The sequence below is a fragment of the Bison bison genome, unplaced genomic scaffold (assembly GCF_000754665.1).
Source record: "Bison bison bison isolate TAMUID 2011002044 unplaced genomic scaffold, Bison_UMD1.0 scf7180017864190, whole genome shotgun sequence".
In the NCBI taxonomy this organism is placed as follows: domain Eukaryota; kingdom Metazoa; phylum Chordata; class Mammalia; order Artiodactyla; family Bovidae; genus Bison; species Bison bison.
Genome location: NW_011494762.1, coordinates 1,942,843 through 1,963,123, shown reverse-complemented (window position 1 = coordinate 1,963,123; position 20,281 = coordinate 1,942,843). Strand labels below are relative to the sequence as shown.

At 39.2% G+C, this 20,281-nt stretch overlaps 1 protein-coding gene across 1 annotated transcript in view; it reads right to left on the bottom strand.

Moving 5' to 3' along the window:
- Positions 1 to 1,724: 1,724 nt before the first annotated feature.
- PDK1 (pyruvate dehydrogenase kinase, isozyme 1) overlaps positions 1,725 to 20,281 on the bottom strand; it is a 42,983-nt gene continuing 24,426 nt past the window's right edge. The window contains exons 9-11 of the mRNA XM_010843827.1: positions 10,320 to 10,430; positions 7,089 to 7,202; positions 1,725 to 4,406 (exon numbers count right to left, since the gene is read on the bottom strand). Coding sequence (XP_010842129.1) covers positions 4,266 to 4,406; positions 7,089 to 7,202; positions 10,320 to 10,430 — 366 coding nt within the window. The 3' untranslated portion in view covers positions 1,725 to 4,265. The remainder of the gene's footprint in view (positions 4,407 to 7,088; positions 7,203 to 10,319; positions 10,431 to 20,281) is intronic.

The following is a 20,281-nucleotide window of genomic DNA, read 5'->3' as shown; positions in this document are numbered from 1 at the left end:
TTGACGTATGTTCCCTCTATGTCCATGTTCTGGAGTTTTATCATAGATGGGTGTTGAATTTTGGGAAATTTTCCTGCATCTACTGAGATGATCATATGGTTTTAATTCTTCTAGTTTGTTGATGTGGTGTACCATACTGATTCATTTGTGGGTACTGAAGAATTCCTGCCCCCTGGGATAAAGCCCACGTGATCATGGTGTATGACCCTTTTAACACATTGTTGGCTTTTACTGGCTAGTATTTTGATTCTTTTCGTGTCTATGTTCATCGGTGATATTGGCCTGAAACTTTTTGTGGTATAGGAATTTTATAGTTTTGAAGTGCTGACAATATTCTATGTGACAACTGTAGCACATTGTCTTGATTTGTCTTGACTCATAGACTTGCAGAAAATTAACTGAGTGAATGTAACATTCAGATGGAAGTTCTCTAGTTGACCTTACTGGGATGAACATTGTATAGTTCTGCTTAAAAATCTCCTAACAAAGTAAAACATAGCTGCCACTATTCCTCAGTATAAATAACAGCTTTTCCAAGACAAGTTCTGCAGCAAAAACTGGCAATCTTGCTCCAGGATAAAAGGACTTAGAAACACATTCCAAACTCCACTAAAATGGAACCTCTGTTCTGAACGTAATATAGTTGGACTAATTATAATATTGGCACCAGTGAGGAAAAGTGTTAATAGTAATAATAATGATGATAATATATTATTTACTATTTGACAAGCACATGCATATATGAATACAGACTAAATCTCATGTTACACAATTTTCAAAAACTGGCATGCTTGTCTCTTACTGTTAGAAGCCTATGGTTAATGACTGCTGAAGGAATGTGCAGAGTGTGTGGTATGATATGCCTAATTTCTCTCCAAATGTAGAACAACAACAACAACAAAGTAGAAGAAAAGGTGCAGTAGTTTAAGAATGCCAGAACCAACCAACCAGTGGTGTGTTCTTTTCTGATATATATAAAGTTCTTCACACCACATTTTTTCAAGTGCACTGGGTTTAGCTATAAGAAAATTCATTTGGGGGCCATAAATTAATCACATACAGTATGCTGAAAAAAAGTTTCTTCAAGAAAAGCTGTGGGCAAACCAGCCTAACACAACTCTCATTACTCATTTGTTAGAACTTCACAGTTACAGCACAGTAATTGGAGGTACAAGTTGAAGTTGGTTGACTTGTTTTTTGGCTTCCTCTCCAATTGGCTGCTCACAAGGCCACAACGGGCCCATAATGCTAGAAGTCTTCTCCCTGGTCTTTACGTACACAGTCCTATTATGGAACTTGTTGGTTTCAACAATGAAGGGAAGATTGATGGTCTCATCCCATCAATCAGGAACAGGACAGGGACCTATCTTGGATTAAAGGAGTTTAATTCTGACTCACATACAGCTGGTACAAACAGAGAGCAATGCTGGTTAAATTAAGCCTTTTCCTGTATACTTATGCTGTGAAAACTTATTCAAAGTGTACACTCACTTAACCTCTTAAAAAATCACATGGCAGAAGATGTTCATTTATGTAGTAAGTTAGTCATCTGCAGATGTGTGGATAATGGAAATCTAACATAACTCAAACGATACAAACTTTACCACTTGCTCTTGCCATCAGAATTTGGAAATCTCAATTCAAAACACTTCCTCTACCAAGCGTAGTGAGGGGCAGTATGAGCCACCTACCTGCTACTTCTTGTATATTTACAAAATGCTGACTCTTGATGAGAAGAGACCTTTATTTTTAAAACAATTATATTTTTAAAAACCTAAATTGGGTCACTTTATTTTCAGGATAAGAGTTGATCCATGTTTTCAATTTATTACCATACACAAAACATTTTATTAAAAAAAATAGGGTAGACTGCCACTTCAACATCTTCATGTAAAAACTTCACAGTGCAAGAAAGTGATTAAGTATGAAGACATCTAAAGCCAGCTAATATTTTAATTATAGGGCAGAATATTTTTTTGTGATTCTTCCTAAAAAATGTTGGCACACTCATTAAATGCCCAGGTTACAAAAATCACTTAGTATCACTTCTTACCCTCCGGTATATTTTAAAAATCTACAAAGCATCATATTAAATGCTGGTGGGAAAGAGAGTGTAAGACTCTAAAAAACTAGCACAGTAATTTAAAACCAACTAGGAGAAAGCACCCCCTCCCCAAATACTTCTGTATGTAATCTTCTGTCCCTTAACCACAGTAACAAAGTAAAAAACCATTATACCTTTAAAAGAAGCTAAAAAGGAAAAGATTTCACTTCTCCTTTGAAAACACCACTTCTTACCTCTTAAAGAGAGAAATTTTCACTTTGGGTATGTTAGGGGGTTGTTTCATAAATAAAAATATCAAATTTATGTCAGTTGTACAAATGTTTCATTTAGGAAACAAAGCAAACACTTTGATTCAGAGGATTTTAAAATATTTCATCACTACAAGAAAAGTGTAATTTTAAGCTAAAAAATTGTAACACATCGAACTAATATCCACTGGCATATCCTATTGTTTCTCATAAAATGCATAATTAAGGAGTAATAGGTCACATTAGCTAATCAGCCCCGGGCAAACCCCATACACCCGCAGCCTCAAGATCCTCCTTCTTACCTGAGGGTCCAGGGCTAACAGCCCTTTAACGTCCCTTCCCATTTACAAATTTGTGTAGAATTGTTAAGCTTACATAACCCTTTGGAGAATGAGGTGTCTCAACTTGTATTTTCCAGATAAATTTCCCCATTTAAGTATTATAGCTGTTCTCTAAACATTTAAAATCTTACTTTAAAATTTATTCTCAATATATTTCCCTGTCAGCTTAAAAGATGAGGGAAGACTAACAACTTAAGTCTCGCGGCATCCTGGTCTCCTCGGCTAGGTGGCTGACAGTGATTGGCAGATACTGCTTGAGACCTGACTCTATCGGGGCAGCTTTGAGCCATACTCTGAGTCTCAAAACGAAGGTGATACCACCTGTTTGGTATTTCTTAAGCCTGACAGAGTTATCATTATATACAGATATACCAAAAATTTGTATATTACAAATTACCATATGAATGCAAATGATTTTTGTGATAAGCCCAAGGTGACTTTCTTTCCTGAGGAAGTATAGATATCCTGAGGAAGTATAGATAGATAAGTTTTATAACATGTTTTTCGTCAATACTTGTGCATTTATGGTTTTAAACCTTTGGTTCCGTGACTCTCCTCCTGTTGTCAACCTGTCTCCTGCTTCTAATTATGCTTCTAATTGCAACATTTTGTGTCTCTTAGAGTCCAGAAGTCTGACCTTTCCATAGATGAAAACCAAAACCTACAGATCTGTTGCTTTAGCAAATGTGGTATCTTCATTACTCACTTTAAAAGTGTGATTTTCTAACTAGGCAAGGCAACAGACGCATCTAGGAAGTGTTGTAAAAATTGAGATTTCTGGGCTACGGCTATAGTCTGATTCTGTATGTCTAGAGTAAGACCCAGAAAAACCTTCTCAAAAGCTCCCCCAGGTAATCTCAACAATCATTAGTATAGTTTCTAGGACTCAATGTTCTGCCCTCAATTTCTTAAATTCAATCTAGAATTTTAGCAGCTGGTTGTTTTTAGTACAAAAATTTCCCACTGCATTAATCATAAGCACATTCAAAGTAGGCTGCCCATGATCTTGGCTTAACTCCGTAGGAAACTAGTCATTACAATCCTTTGCAATAAAATTAAAAAATGATGAATTAACTTCAGAGTGAAGACAATGCATGTAGATGCTGAAAGGTGGCTGGCTGTACACTTACAGGGTGCCTTTTTGCTGCCTTAATCGCAGTCTGAGGATCATTCGTATCGCATTTGTCGTTACTAAATAAAATCTGGCAGAACTCCTCTAAAACAGAAAGATGGCTAACCGGCTACTCAGTATTAAGGAACTGTTTCTAGCAGACATAAAAGTATTTTTAAAAAAACAACCATACAGCTTCCTGTAGAAATGCAGACTTTCACGCTTCTGAAGTCTATCGTAAAGAGAAAGTTGACCAAAACTACTGTTGCTTAAAAATATGTTCAGTTAATTGTGAAAATATAGGTGTAAAATAGGTACAACTTCGTCCTTTACGAGATTCAACAAGTGTAAATGAAATTAATCTTCCACCTATGCTACCTATCCAAATAGTTAACTGCGAACACGACGCATGAAGTATTTGGTATAACGTAGTTCTGATACCAACCCTCCCAAATTTAATAAAAAGCCACATCCGGATTTTCCCAGGGGTCCCAGCGCGTCTAGGCACTGCGGAATGTCGTCATGTCTTTTGGCTCTCTGCTGGGGACGCACCAGTCGTCAGCCTCGTGGTTGGTGTTGTAATGCTTCCAGGCCGCTTTGTTATACACCGGGAGTCTTTCTATCGATTCTGTTGACAGAGCCTGGGAGGAAAAGCAGGAACTAAGTCAGGCACTTTTTGGGGAATCTATTATTTGAGAAAAATCTACAATGGCAAAAAGTTTTACTACAAATTAAACCATACTCTATATTGGATTTGTATTTTATCAATCATAAAACTATCTACATACATTTTAAACTAGAGCACACATCTGAAACGTGTTACTTACTAAAAGCTTATGGCAACTGCTTAGCGTGCATGTTGAGTTTATTGCATGCAGTATTCTCTAACCAGCCTAGAAGTTGCTGGTTTTGAGTTTTACACAGTGTAATAGACATTCTTATAAAATCTGATCAACAGAAGTTCATTTTCAACAGAACTTTAAAAAGTCAGTTAAGTGTAAAAGCACAAAACTTCACACAGGTACCTTAATATATGTAATGTAAAAGCACTTAATGAAATCTGGGCTTGAGCCTGTGTCTTTTCCTACCATTAAAGTCACCGATTTTAGTCATAGCATATGTGATTTCCACATCGTGCACAGCTGACCCTCGGCATCACGCCCAACCCCGCTGGGTACCAGAATCTGCCGATGCTCAAGTCCCGTATATAAAATGCTGCAGTATCTGCATGTCATCTACACACACCCTCCTGCAGACTTTAAATCACCTCAAGATTAACTACAATAGCTAATACAATGTAAATGCTATACAAATACAATAAATATGTAAATAGTTGCTGATGTGCAAGAAAAGCAAGTTTTGCTTTTTGCAACGTTCTGGTATTTTTTTTCTTCAAATATTTTTGATTCATGCTTGGATCTATGGGTGCAGAACTCGGGGATATAGAGGGCAGACTGTAATTTCATGTTTCCAACATTATCGCCATTAAGTCACTGTTCTATTTCGGCTTCCTGTGTATCACTGAGATAAACTATGTTCCTCATTATCTTCAAATTAGGATATGTTGTTAAGATTTCAACTTTAAGCAAAAGGTATTCCCTAAGATGCAGAAAATATTAAACTAGAAGTTTAATTCCAGCAATGGTAAGGAAGGATATTTTAATTTAATATTTAATTCTGTGTGTTGGGGGGGTTGTTTCATATATAAAAATATCAAATTTATGTCAGTTGTACAAATGTTTCATTTAGGAAACAAAGCAAACATTTTGATTCAGAGGATTTTAAAATATTTCATCACTACAAGAAAAGTGTAATTTTAAGCTAAAAAATTGTAACACACTGAACTAATACAAATCATCCACTGGCATATCCTATTGCTTCTCATAAAATGCATAATTAAGGAGTAATAGGTCAAAGATCTTTTCCCAAGTTCTGTCACATTAGCTAATCAGCTGCGGGCAAACCCCATACACCCGCAGCCTCAAGATCCTCCTTTCTTACCTGAGGAAATAATAAAAATATTACACAGAATATTTTTAATTATTCTGTAAGACCTCCTGTATTCTATTTTTTTCCAAAATGGAGCTAAAAATCTTTCACCTATACTTATATTTTTTTTATGCCAGAACTGCCATAACCCCTTGATCTATAACAAAACAAATAAAAACACTATATTTGATGATAAAAAAGGCAACATGAAGGCAGTATTTTTAAGTTCCTCACAACTGAGATGGTTAAGAAAGAAAACTTTTATCTTCAAAGAACAACATTTTCAGACAAATTTACTTTTTCTAATGTAGTCTTCAGCATTTCCTATCAAATAGGTGCCATCTAGTGGCCAGAATAAGAGTAACTAGAGTCACTAAAAACGGAGGCACCTCCACCAGTCCGCGGCTGAACCAATGCAGCACGCTGGTGGGGCTGAGGGCCTTCTGTCCCTGTAATAGACACTGATGTGTCATATAAACACATGGAACATCCCAGGTAAGTCTGCCTCCACCAGGTGAGCTATATGCCTACCAAGGGTCCCCTGTCATTGTTCCTAAATTTGTTAGTATATTTAAATCTGTCCCTGTAATTTAATCTAAATATTGCTTTTAACAAAGCACACAAAAATGTAGGGGTGGTGTGGGGGGAAGGTTCTCTGAAAACTAAGATGACGTTTCATAAAGACTCGTGAAGGAAAGTTATATAAAAACTGCTGTCAAAAAAGAGAAGACAACTGTAAGAACTGCATAAAAATCAGTAATGATTATGCACTTGGCTGTTTCTTTGATTAAAGAAACCAAAACAATGTACTGTAGGTATAGCTTCTGTAAGAAAGAAATTAAAACTTCAATCTGAAGATCCATATGCAAATGAAAGACCTTAGCAAGTATATCAAAGACTGGTCAATCAACGTCCATTCATGTATCTTAAACTACAAATTTAATTTTATTTATTTATTTTTTTTTTCTGTGTCCTCGGATAGAGGACGTATCAGATATTAAACTGATAAGAACAGATACTACACTTGATCTTAGCCAAAAGGCCGAGAAGCGATCCAAATTTAATTTTAACATAACTTTTTGACTGCCCACTTTAACCCAGTTTTTCTTCTACTAACAATCATAGTCCTGATCACTATGGGTAAGGGCATTTCTTTTCCACAAAGAGATCATTGTCAAAACAGATGAGATCCTTGTTTAAAAAAAAGAGAAAACACAGATGTTTGTATTTTAATAGCATGAGGTAGAAGAAAGTCTCATTACAGTTAAATACTGGTATCTTACAATCAAAAAGTCCCAGAAGTACCATTAAGTCCAGAAGACTATGGTCTTTACCTTAATGTAAATGACTGCATCTGTCCCATAGCCCTCTAGGGAATAGAGCTTTAGATCTCCTTGGAAATACTGCGCATAAAGGCGTGATATGGGCAATCCATAACCAAAACCAGCCTGTTTGAGAAAAAATGAAATTTTATTCAGAAAGCCACACACTGAAATACTTCTCTAATTAAAATAATGCTACTGGAGTATCCCAGGGCTATCAGGGCCTGCATCTAAAAGACCTGTTAATACTTAAGTAGTGAAAGTGATCAAGCTGCAGCCTAGCCGAGCACTGTATTAGATGGCTTCCCTCTGGTCATTTGAAATTCCTTTTTCCTGTAAAACAACCTGTGGGGGTCTAGAAAGAGGATGCTTCTCTCTTCTTTACTGGCCTGCTCCAGAGTATCCCTATACTGCTTTCGGCAATATCATTTAAAACATGTTCTCTCTTTCAGGAGCAAGAGTAGAAAGACCTGGTGGCAACCTCACAGATGCATCTCACGACTTCATACCATGAATACCATACTCAGCCTGAGTCCTGAACCTGGAGAGATCCCTAATAGGTCGACTCTCTTAATACTCACTGACAGGTCATCTCCCCCACTTAGAAATCTTCAAAGCACCCCAACACCCACCAACCCTCACCATCTCCAACCCATTGCCTTGAGATAAAAATCCAAGCTTCTAAAAGAGAGCTCGAAAGATGTAACAAGATCAGGTGTGTGCCTCCCACTTTCCGGTCCAGCTGAAGCTGTGTCTTTGCTCATTCTGTTCCCTGTATCCGGAATAGCCTTTACCTGGATAAATCCTATCAGTTCTTTAATATGAAGCAGAACATTTGGATAAGTGTAAAAAAAAAAAAATTTTTTTTATCACCAACTTAGTTGTTTAATGATATTTCATATAATAGTTTAGTGAAGAGTGTATGTTGATTCAGGAATCGGTGCTAGTAACAAATCCAGGCTCTGGCCTTACCTACTGCCATCGTTTTTTACTTGACTTTTTAAACCAGAGTTTCAGTTTGCCCCTCCAAATAAACTACCCATTCTCCACATTTCCCCTTGTCCTGGGAGGCTGGCTTGAGTTGACAGGAGCAGACTTCTGTGGCCTCTGCTTATGTGTCTAGCCGATGGGGAGCCCAGCAGGAGTCTGCAGGGAGCCATTCAGGGTCATCATCCCTTGCTCCTGGGCGGGCTAGGCCCTGGGGAGTAAGCAGCTGCTCTCTAACACTCCCTTCCGGGTTCTGCTGACTTGTCTTCCCTGAGTCAGGTGGTGACAGCTCTGCTGCTGCTAGCCTGGATTCCTGTACTATCCCATCCCTCTTTCTGTAATTTGTCTCTTTATAGATAAGCCTTTCATGAATTATCATAATTTGAACTATCTCTTTCCAAGTGAGACTCTGATGGGTACATTAACTGGTTCCACTTCTGCACGAGCAGGTGGCTCAGGATCCCGTAGTACCCAATCTACTTCATCACTGCCTCTCCCTCAGCTACACGCCTGTGGAGCCCTCAGGCTTCCCTGTAAGTAGTTAGAAGAAACTAACTTTCTTTAACTAATGCTAACTAACATCGTGGGCTTGGCCCACTGCTGGGTCTGCACAGTGTCCCCCACCAGCCAAACATGGACTGCCCTGTCACCACAGCCTCTCTCGGGGCCAAGCCCAAAAGACAGGACTGAGAGCAAATCCTACCAGTGGGTGGAAATCGAACTGGAACACCTACATGGCCCATGGGCAGCGGCAAATGGGCTGGCTGGTCAGAGACTTGGAAAGAACAAAACTGGATAACTGACGAGGAAGAGGGAAATGTGGATAGTCCTCTTTGAACAGTTTACGGCATGAAGACATTCCGTCCCTGCAGATGCGCACCTGAAGGCACCCACATGAAGGCAGCTCAGTAATCAGCATGACCGGATGGCTGCCCCAGTGCTTGTTTACTGGTCCCCTTACAAAGGGGTCATAATAGCAGGGGTCATAATAGCTCTGTGAAAGCTCAACCACCACAGGCTTACCCTCGGGAAGGCTGTGAAGGTGTGTGGGCAGCCTGTGTCATGTCAACCCTCCTGTTTTTCTTAAAAATTCACATAAATCTTGCATCCTAAACAACTCTTACACAGCATTTACTACACGCCAGGTACTATTAAAAAATGTGTTTACATATATTAACTCAATCTTCACAATAATTCAATCTTCAAGGCTGGGGAAATTGTGGTACTGAAGGGTCAATACTATTCCCAAGGCTGAACAGCTAGGGTGTGGTAGAGCTGAGAATGGAACAGTTTAGAGTCTGGATGAGTACGCTATGCTGCTCTCCACAAAAATTCTACAAAATTTGTTTATTACAAAAGGAGCATATCCCTTTTCTCCACTTACAGTAAAATTGGAATCTAAGAAGATACTCAAGTTTATTTGACCTTTTCTGTCCTCGGGCACATGGATGCCTACCCATATCTCAACTAGAGCAATCATTTAAAAGGTTTGGTAAGACATGAACCGTATTGCAGCTATAGCTACAGAATCTGTGCTGTTTAACTAGAATGTGCTGTGCAGTTTGAATGAAGTCCTTGCAGTGACTTCCTAGGAAAGAGTCTAAAATAAACCCATCTTAGACTGTTTTTCATCACGCTACAAAATAAGCCCAGGGTATGCGCCAGAGAACCTTCAAAGCCTCAAGCAACGAGAGATTTGGGTGAGAGATTTGGCAAAGCACTTTTCTGGGCCTGGAGGACCAGGACTGAGTCCATTCAAAAGCTAATCTTATTAACCTGAAAAGAGGTGACTGATTTTTTTTTTTTAAGCCATCAACACAACTGTTATTTGAGCCACAGGTGGTTAAATTGATTAGAACTCTAGTATCACTTCTGAGCCTCAAATATGTAGTCTTTCTAATTACAAGTACTTGAGGGGAAAAAAAATTACTAGAGAGTCAATCAGTGTTGACCAGATACTAGTACAGCTAGTAATTTAGACTTCACATTAATAACAGTTTATCAAAATGTGGTTTACCACATGGAAACTACTGACACACCACTATCAAGCTTGGCAATAAGAACTCTAAAACTCATCATTTTTAAAAAAATTATTTCAAAAACTATAAATTTAGGGGAAGGTGTTGTTGCTGTTTTTCTCTAATAGCTTTCCTTCATCCTGTTTGTGAACCCCACACAATGGCTTAACTGATTTATGTGGTAACCTCTTTTTTGGCAAGTCACACAAACCCACTTCACAGCTTTTTGATCACATACCAGGGGCACTGCTCGGGACGTCTCGACACGAGGCCGGGGTGCAGTGGAGTACATGTAGTTAAAGAGTCGGTCGATTTTCCTCAGAGGAACACCACCTCCTCGGTCACTCATCTAGGGAGAGAGAGGATTATGCCCTCGGACCAAGTCCCAGAAACAGCAAAATACCCATTCATGCTGTGTCACCATTTAACTGTGGCTGACGAGCCCTGCTTTTCAAAATGAATACCATGCGATCCAAGTTACAAACATAAACATTTCCCCCACTGCTGGACTTAATCCCTCTAATACATGGAACTTTAAGATATAAAGAACTCCACTGCGATATAGATTTTCAATGCTGTTGTTTAGTGACTAAATCATGTTTGACTCTTTTGCAACCCCATGGACTGTAGCTTGCCAGGCTTCCCTGTCCATGGGCTTCTCTGGGTAAGAATACTGGAGTGGGTTACCATTTCCTTCTCCAGGGGATCTTCCCAGCCCAGGGATCAAACCCGCATCTCTTTTGACTCCTGGGTTGGCAGGCGGATGCTCTACCACCGAGACCCCCGTGAAGCCTGCTTTCAATGCGGTGGTTTTGTGTAATTCCTGCAGTACACTAATGATGCAGCACACAATGAGGAAGAGGTTTAGCTTATCTTGGATAACAACAAATTTGTAATTCCTCTCTGGCAGGCAGTTTGGCAATCTGATTAAACATGCATGTACCCTTTGACCCTTAATGCTTATCTTAAGAAAATTATGAGAAAAGCATGCAAAGTATGTATGAGAATATCCATCATAGCACTGTGTAGAACAGCTAAAACTGGATTACCACCTAAACAGGCTATTTAAGCAAACTAATATACATTCTAAAATAGAATACTATTTTGCCATTAAATATTAGTATGTATTGGCATGGGATGGTCATAAAATATTGTTAAGTAGCAAAAAGATGGAGAAGCATTTATAACATTCTAATTCCATAAAAATTACAGAAGTCTATATTGAAATATAATTCTATTTTAATGGAATTATAAGTGATTTTCTTCTTTGGGGGCTTTAGTTTCTTAATTTTTTTCCACAATTATTTCTATTATGGTAAAAAAAAAAAATACAATTTTCATTTTCAGGGAGGAAAAAATAGGACCATTTCATTGTGTTTTAAGAGTCTCATCTACAAGTAATTTCACAGCATAGTCTCCCAGACAACTTTCTGGTAAGTTATAAAGGACATAGTTCTTTGTATTGTTCTTATATTCTTTTCCAACTCAAATCATATGCTATACTGAATTTGGTAATTTATTTACAGATTGTCTTCATTAGGTTTTTCTTCAATTAACATGGAACATATTTTCCTAGCTTGTCTTGAGAGTCTTTTGGACTGCAAGGAGATCAAGCCAATCATTCCTAAAGGAAATCAACCCTGAATATTCACTGGAAGGACTGGTGCTGAAGCGCCAATACTTTGGCCACCTGAGACGAAGAGTCAACTCAGAAAAAGATATGGGTGCTCAGAAAGACTGAGGACAGGAGAAGGGGGAGGCAGATGATGAGATGATTGGATGGCATCACCAACTCAATGGACATGAACTTGAGCAAACTCCAGGAGACAGTGGAGGACAGAGGAACCTGGCGTGCTGCAGTCCATGGGATCACAAAGTGCTGGACATGACTTCGCAACCACACAGCAACAACACATTGTATAGCTTTATCTTCTAATCTACTATAGCCATTTTCTAGTCACAAAATCTAAATTGATTCTACTATCTATAATATTAACATGGTTGTGATATTCAAACAAACCTGCTTTTAACGTATTGACATATAGATAAAAACCATACTGAATTATATATAATAAAAAGTCAATTTGAATGGCTTATAGTGTTAGTTGCTCACTAACAACATATAGTTGAGTTTTTATAGTCTCAAAAACTTTCAGTTCAGCTCAGTCACTTGCTCAGTTGTGTCCAACTCTTTGCAACCCCATTGACTGCAGCACACCAGGCTTCCCTGTCCATTACCAACTCCCGGAGCTTGCTCAAACTCATGTCAGTTGAGTCAAAAAACTGTGTGTGTGTGTACATACACACACACATATATATTACTCTCACAACAGAAATTCACAGATATTTTAATTTTTAAAATAAAAATCTGCTTTGAAATGCCATTTGAAGACTTGCCTCTGATATGTCTATAATTAGATAATTACAGTATAAAAATACACAAGAACATTATTAGGAACTTGTATGTAGCATTATGCTTGAAATTGTTCTTGGCTATGAATTCAAAGCCATGTGAAGAGCTTTATTTTAGTAAGGTGAATAAAGGGCTCTGGGTATTTTCTGAAATGCATCAATTTGTTAATTATTCATCCTTCAATTTAATGCTCTGCTACATATTTATTGGTAACATGAATCAGAAGCGTGGTTCTACAAATATTAAATAAAAAACAAATTAGAATAGATACTAAGATAAGAAGGTACAGTTCAATAAATACTTAGCGATTTTCCTTAACCTTCTGGCCAGAAGCAGTACAGCAATCCAGCAGATACGACACAAGAAGTGATTTCTAGCCATGGGACAGTAGGACAAAAGCAGAGTGGAACAGAAAGGCCAAAGGGGCCTTTGAAAAGTGTCATCTCATTAGAAGTAAAGGGGTCATCTAAGCCATAGGAGCATAGTTAAAGAATGATAAAGGTAACTGCTTTTGCTCTGTAGCCAAAAATGTAATAATACATTGCAACCAAACCTGGGGCCAGTTTTTAAAGTGGTCAAAGGTGTTTCCACAAAACTTGTTAACAGATCTTATACCAGAGAACCTGAGTTCTTTGGGGAAAAGGGAAGGAGGGAGAAATAGAGAGACAGACATTTGGTCTGTGTATCTTCAAGACAAGAACGGCACTCTGATGACAAATATATTGTAAAAGAGATGTGGAAATTTAAAAACCTCTGAAGACTATTTGAAGAAAAATGTGAGAATCATAGAAACACAAGACTATGCCAAGCGAAAGGGAAGAGATTGTGAAAGTGGAGGGTGGTGTGGAGTCATGTCAACAGGAAGGCGGAGGAAGAGAAGTTGGCCGATTACTTTTAAAGTTTTCTCCTTGGTGCATGAAACCACCACTTCTCAATGTCATCCAACCGAGACCTGCCATCCCTAATGTCCTGTTTCTCATAACACTAGGCTCCCTGGCTAATGTATGTGGATTTTCAGGTCCAAGGGAAATGAATCATTACTAACCTGATGACAGTTCTGAAGGCAGGAAATTTACTAACCTTGAACTCACCCATAGCTCCCGAAGTTTCTTATACAACAGCTTTTTCAAGGTCAGGTGTGTAAAAAAAAAATTGCCAACAGTGAATGAACCAAGATGTGTAAGTTTTAATTTATCAGATATGTGGTGCTAATACTTATGTCACTTACTGCAAATGGACCAAACACCAAGTCTGAAAGAGCAGTTAGACTTGTAAGTTAGAAAAAAAAATTCTAACTTAGCAGAGGCATAATAAGTTAAAAATGTCAGTAATTTGAACAGCGAAAAGAATGGGGAAAAAAATTCCAGGCTTTGATCCTGAAAGTCTACAGTAAGTGATGGGGTTCAAAGCTCTATATAAAGAGCTAACAAGGGTAGATGAGTCATGCAAACTGGATTTGAAGAGGTAGAGCCTAATGCAGCTAAGACCATTTACAAACACTTCTGGAACAGTCTGTTTAAGACCCTTATGAGCTTTGCTTTTTTAAAACAGCTTGATGAAAATATAATTCACATACCATACTATCCACCCGTTTAAAGTGTACTACTCAGGGGCTTCCCTGGTGGGCCAGTGGCTAAGAGTCTACGCTCCCAATGCAGGGGGCCTGGGTTCAATTCCTGGCCAGGGAACTAGATCCCAAATGCCACAGCTAACAGTTTGCATGCCATGTGCTGCAATTAAGACTCAGCACAGCCAAATATACATAAACAATGAAATTTTCAAAACAGTGTACAACTCCGTGGCTTTTTAACAAACAGGCATACTTCTGAGATAGTGCAAGTTCAGTTCCAGACACCACAAAAAAGCAAATATTGCAATAAAGCTATTCATTTGAATTTTTTGGTTTCCCAGTACCTATAAAAGTTATGTTTACATTTATACTGTAGTCTATTAAGTGTGCAAAGCATTAGGCCTAAAAAATGTACATATCCATTAATTTAAAAATAAAAAACAAAAAACCAATTAGAGTAATATCAAAGATCATTGATCACTATAACAAACATGATAATGAGAAAGTTTGAAATATTGCAAGAATCGCCAAAATGTGACACAGAGAAATGAAATGAGCAGATGCTGCTGGTTAAAACGACACTGACAGGCTTGGTCAATGCAGGGTTGCCACAAACCTTCCATTTGTAAAAAATGCAGTATCTGCAAAGCACAATCAAGTAAAACAAGGCAAGGTATGCCCGCATTCATACGTATGTGCAACCATTTCTCCAGTCAATTTTAGAATATTTTCATTACCTCAAAAAGAAACCCGGGACTCGTTATTGGTTACACTAAGTAACCACTGATGTATTTCTTGTCCTTATATATTTGTCTGTTCTGGACATTTCATATAAATGAAATCATATATAATGTGCGGCCTTTTGTGTTTAGTTTTTTTTTAACTCGACATATTTTTAATGTTGCAGCATTCACGTTGTAGCATGCACCAATACCTCACTCCTTTTATGGGCAAATAATATTCCACTATATACCACATTTTTGTTGATTTATTATTCAGCTGATGAACATCTGGGTTGTTTTTAGCTCTTGGCTGTTGTGAATAATGTTACTATGAATACTCACTGCTTAAATACCTGTTTTCAAGCTTTGCGGGTATATATCTAGGAGTGTCACTGCTGGGTTATCATGAACATTTCTTTACAGCAAACAGGCAGACTCCCTTAGCAAAGCCTGTCTACCAGCACAGAATGAGTCTCTGAGAGCCTAAGAGCTCAGTGAATACTGATCCATGCAGTGATGGATGACCACAAGTAATGGAACGCAACTGCAGACCAGCATGCTAAAGCACATGAAACAGAAGCAGAAAAAGGTATGAGAAAGACCATGCTGTAGCATAGCTGTTGTCCCAAAGCAGAAGACAGGCGGCTTATTTTGAATCAAATAAACCTTAATGGGCAAGTAGTTGACACATAACTAACCAAAAAATATACACATATTAACATCTGGACTGGAAAAAAGTGACATATTCATATTAGTTTTTTAGCTAACAGATGATACTGCCATATATTTATTTGTGATCCATTCTTTTATATGAATAGCCAAGAGGGATAAATAGAAAAAAGTTCAGAGGAACTAGTCGAGAGAGCTGAGGCATATTAATTTTTTAAAAAGCAACTAGTATTACTATCCTCAGAGTGATAAAAGAAGAAACCAGGACAGAATGCTATGAAAAGATAATAAAAATAATAGTTCCTGGGAAATTTATAATAATAGAAATAAAAATTTAGTAAGAGTTGGGAATTCAAAGTCAAGAAATCTCAGAGTAGAATGAAAAGTTAAAGACATAAAAATAAGAGGAAAAGATAAGAATAAATTAGAGGGCCATTTCATGAAGCCCAGAATTTTTGAAATATAACTATCAGAAAAATAAACAGAAAAGAAGAAAGTACCAAGGAAACAGTGGAAATTCTAAAAGTCCCAGCTCAATGGGTACAAAAAGGCCACTTCAGGTCACATCATTATGAAATGTCACAACAGAGCTGAAGAACTTAAACTTCACTTAAAACTGGTCAGACACAAAGAAACAGGAATTTGAATAAGCATTGCTGCTGCTGCTAAGTCACTTCAGTCGTGTCTGACTCTGTGCGACCCCACAGATGGCAGCCCAGCAGGCTCCCCCGTCCCTGGGATCCTCCTAGCAAGAACACTGGAGTGGGTTGCCATTTCCTTCTCCAATGCGTTAAGTCTTCTCAAAAGGAAGAGCAGAAGTAATGTCAGCAGAAACAGTGGAGAAAGGAGCTCCAAAAAGTCTCCCATCAAAGCACCAAAGCAAAAAGGCACAAATCGTTAGAACTCTGGAAATTAACCACAGGCTTGTAGCAATAAGGGGAGTATGTACTCAAGAAAAACAACAATGAGCTTTGCGGTATTTTAACTTGGCTTTTCCCGACCTCCCATCCCCACTACCAACAACTTGCAATCAGAGTGAAACCAGCAGCCTGACAGCCACTGGAAACACTCGTTCTTTGACCTTTGACCTGATTCTGAGCTCCTTAATGCAAAAAGTCTTGCATGCTCCTACTCCCCATCCTCAGAAACACCTATCAAAGACAATTAGAGGTAACTGATTAATTTGATGGCTGCCTGAGGCAGTCTACAACAGTTAAGGCAAATAACAGGCTACCCAAAAAACTTAGTTGGAAAAGCTAAGGAATGAGATGTCCATAGGTGCTTAGAAAAACTCAAGGATATCGGGGAACCTAGATGGTCATGCTCATGCTCACGGCCATGTTTAGTAAGGACCTGAGAGAGTCTAAGCATTCACCTCCACCTGACCTTGAAGCTCTGTACAAGCGGAATGTAAAGGTTAAGTCAAGAATTGTCAACAACCTGATTCAACATTGAAGGTGTGTTCCAAACTGCACACAGAATCCCTTGACAAAGACTGGGCGAAGGCATTTAAGGAAACTTCAGTTCAATCATTAGTTGACCACTAACCAGAAAGCACACACAACAAAGAATATAGACTTCACAGAATTAGTTTCAAAAAGTTACTAAACAAACAATGTCTAAGAACAAAGGAGAAGCTCCAGCAAGACGGCAGGAGGGGCTAAAGTGCATCTAGAATCAAACCCCATACCTGCCAGAAACGCTCAGAGGGCTCAGACAAACCTTGCGTACACCAGGACCCAGAGATCCCACAGAGATGAGACAGAACCGTTTGAATGGCTCCCGTGGAGGTGTGGGTGAGCAGTGGACTACCGCAGGGGCAGGGGCTCTGGGTGCAGCAGACTTCGGTATGACTTAACCCCTCTTGGAGGAGGTTGCCATTAACCCCACCAGAGAGCTGCCAGAACTTACACAGAACTGGGAAACAAACTCTTGGAGGGCATAAACAGAACTTTCTGCGTACCAGGACCCAGGAGAAAGGGGCAGTGACTCCACAAGAGACTGACCCAGATTTGCTTGTAAGTGTTCAGGAGTCTCTGGCAGAGGCGTGGGTTGGCAGTGGCCTGATGCAGGGCTGGGGGCAATGAATGTAGCAGTGCATGCATGGGACCTTTTAAAGAAGGTCGTATCTTCACTACCTTCACCATAGTTTGGCCCAGGTAAATAACAGGGAGGGAACACAGCCCCACCCATCAACAGAAAATTGCATTCAAGATTGAACATGGCCCTGCACATTAGAACAAGACCCAACTTTCCTCTCAGTCAATCTCTCCCATCAGGAAGCTTCCATAAGCCTCTTACCCTTCTCCATCAGAGGGCAGACAGACTGAAAACCACAATCACAGGAAACTAACCAATCTGATCACATGGACCACAGCCTTGTCTAACTCAATGAAACTATGAGTCATGCCGTGTAGGGCCACCCAAGACGGACGGGTCATGGTGGAGAGTTCTGACAAAATATGGTCCAATGGAGAAGGGAATGGCAAACCACTTCAGTATTCTTGCCTTGAGAACCCCATGAACAGTATGAAAAGGCAAAAAGATACAACAGTGAAAGATGAACTCCTCAGATCATTCAGTATCCAATATGCTACTGGAGATCACTGGAGAAGTAACTCCAGAAAGAATGAAGAGATGGAGTCAAAGCAAAAACACCACCCAGTTGTGGATGTGACTGGTGATGGAAGTAAAGTCCAATGCTGTAAAAAGCAATAATGCATAGGAACCTGGAATGTTAGGTCCATGAATCAAGGCAAACTGGAAGTGGACAAAGAGGAAATGGCAACAGTGAACATCAACATTTTAGGAATCAGCAAACTAAAATGGATTGCAATAGGTGAATTTAACTCAGATGACCATTACATTTACTACTGTGGGCAAGAAACACTTACAAGAAATGGAGTGGCCATCATAGTCAACAAGAGAGTCTGAAAGGTAGTACTTGGACGCAATTGCAAAAATAATAGAATGATCTCTGTTTGTTTCCAAGGCAAACCATTCAATATCACAGTAATCCAAGTCTATGCCCCAACCAGTAACACTGAAGAAGCCGAAGATGAATGGTTCTATAAAGACCTACAAGACCTTCTAGAACTAACACCCAAAAAAGATGTCCTTTTCATTATAAGGGACTGGAATGCAAAAGTAGGAAGTCAAGAAACACCTGGAGTAAAAGGCAAATTTGGCCTTGCAGTACAGAATGAAGCAGGGCAAAGGCTAATAGAGTTTTGCCAAGAGAACGCACTTGTCATAGCAAACACCCTATTCCAACAACACAAGAGAAGACTCTACACATGGACATCCTCAGACGGTCAATACCAAAATCATACTGATTATATTCTTTGCAGCCAAAGATGGAGAAGTTACATAGAGTCAGCAAAAACAAGACTGGGAGCTGACTGTGGCACAGACCATGAACTCCTGATTGCCACATTCAGACTTAAATTGAAGAAAGTAGGGAAAACCACTAGACCATTCAGGTATGACCTAAATCAAATCCCTTACGATTATACAGTGGAAGTGACAAATAGATTCAAGGGATTATTTCTGATAGAGTGCCTGAAGAACTATGAACAGAGGTTGGAGACATTATACAGGAGGCAGGGATCAAGACCATCCCCAAGGAAAAGCAATGCCAAAAGGCAAAATGGCTGTCTGAGGAGGCCTTACAAATAGCTGAGAAAAGAGGAGAAGTGAAAGGCAAAGGAGAAAAGGAAAGATATACCCATTTGAATGCAGAGTTCCAAAGAATAGCAAGGAGAGATTAGAAAGCCTTCCTCAGTGATGAGTGCAAAGAAATAGAGGAAAACAATAGAATGGGAAAGACTAGAGATCTCTTCAAGATAATCAGAGATACCAAGGGAATTTTTCATGCAAAGATGGGCACAATAAAGGACAGAAATGGTATGGACCTAACAGAAGCAGAAGATATTAAGAAGAGGTGGCAAGAATACACAGAAGAACTATACAAAAAGATCTTCACAACCCAGATAATCACAATGGTGTGATCACCAACCCAGAGCAAGACATCCTGGAATGCAAAGTCAAGTGGGCCTTACGAAGCATCACTAAGAACAAAGCTAGTGGAGGTGATGGAATTCCAGTTGAGCTATTTCCAATCCTAAAAGATGATGCTGTGAAAGTGCTGCACTCAATATGCCAGCAAATTTGGAAAACTCAGCAGAGGCCAAAGGACTGGAAAAGGTCAGTTTTCATTCCAATCCCAAAGAAAGGCAATGCCAAAGAATGCTCAAACTACCGCACAACTCCACTCATCGCACACGCTAGTAAAGTAACGCTCAAATTCTCCAGGCCAGGCTTCAGCAATAAGTGAACCGTGAACGAATACACAAAACAACTGTACAAAAAAGTTCTTAATGATCCGGATAACCACGACAGTGCAGTCTCTCACTCAGAGTCAGACATGTTGGAACGTGAAGTCAAGTGGGCCTTAGGGAGACACTGCTGCCAATAAAGTCAGTGGACGTGATGGAATTCCAGCACAGCTATTTAAAATCCTAAATGATGATGCTATTAAACTGCTGTACTCAGTATGTCAGCAAATTTGGAAAACCCGGCAGTGGCCACAGGGCTGGAAAAGGTCAATGCTCATCCCAATCCTCAAGAAGGGAAGTACTAAAAAAATGTTCAAACACCAGAAAACTGCACTCATCTCCCATGCTAGTAAGTGTGTGTTAGTTGCTCAGTCACGTCTGACTCTTTGAGACCCCATGGATTGTAGCCCGTCAGGCTCCTCAGATCAGATCAGATCAGATCAGTCGTTCAGTCATGTCTGACTCTTTGCGACCCCATGAATCGCAGCA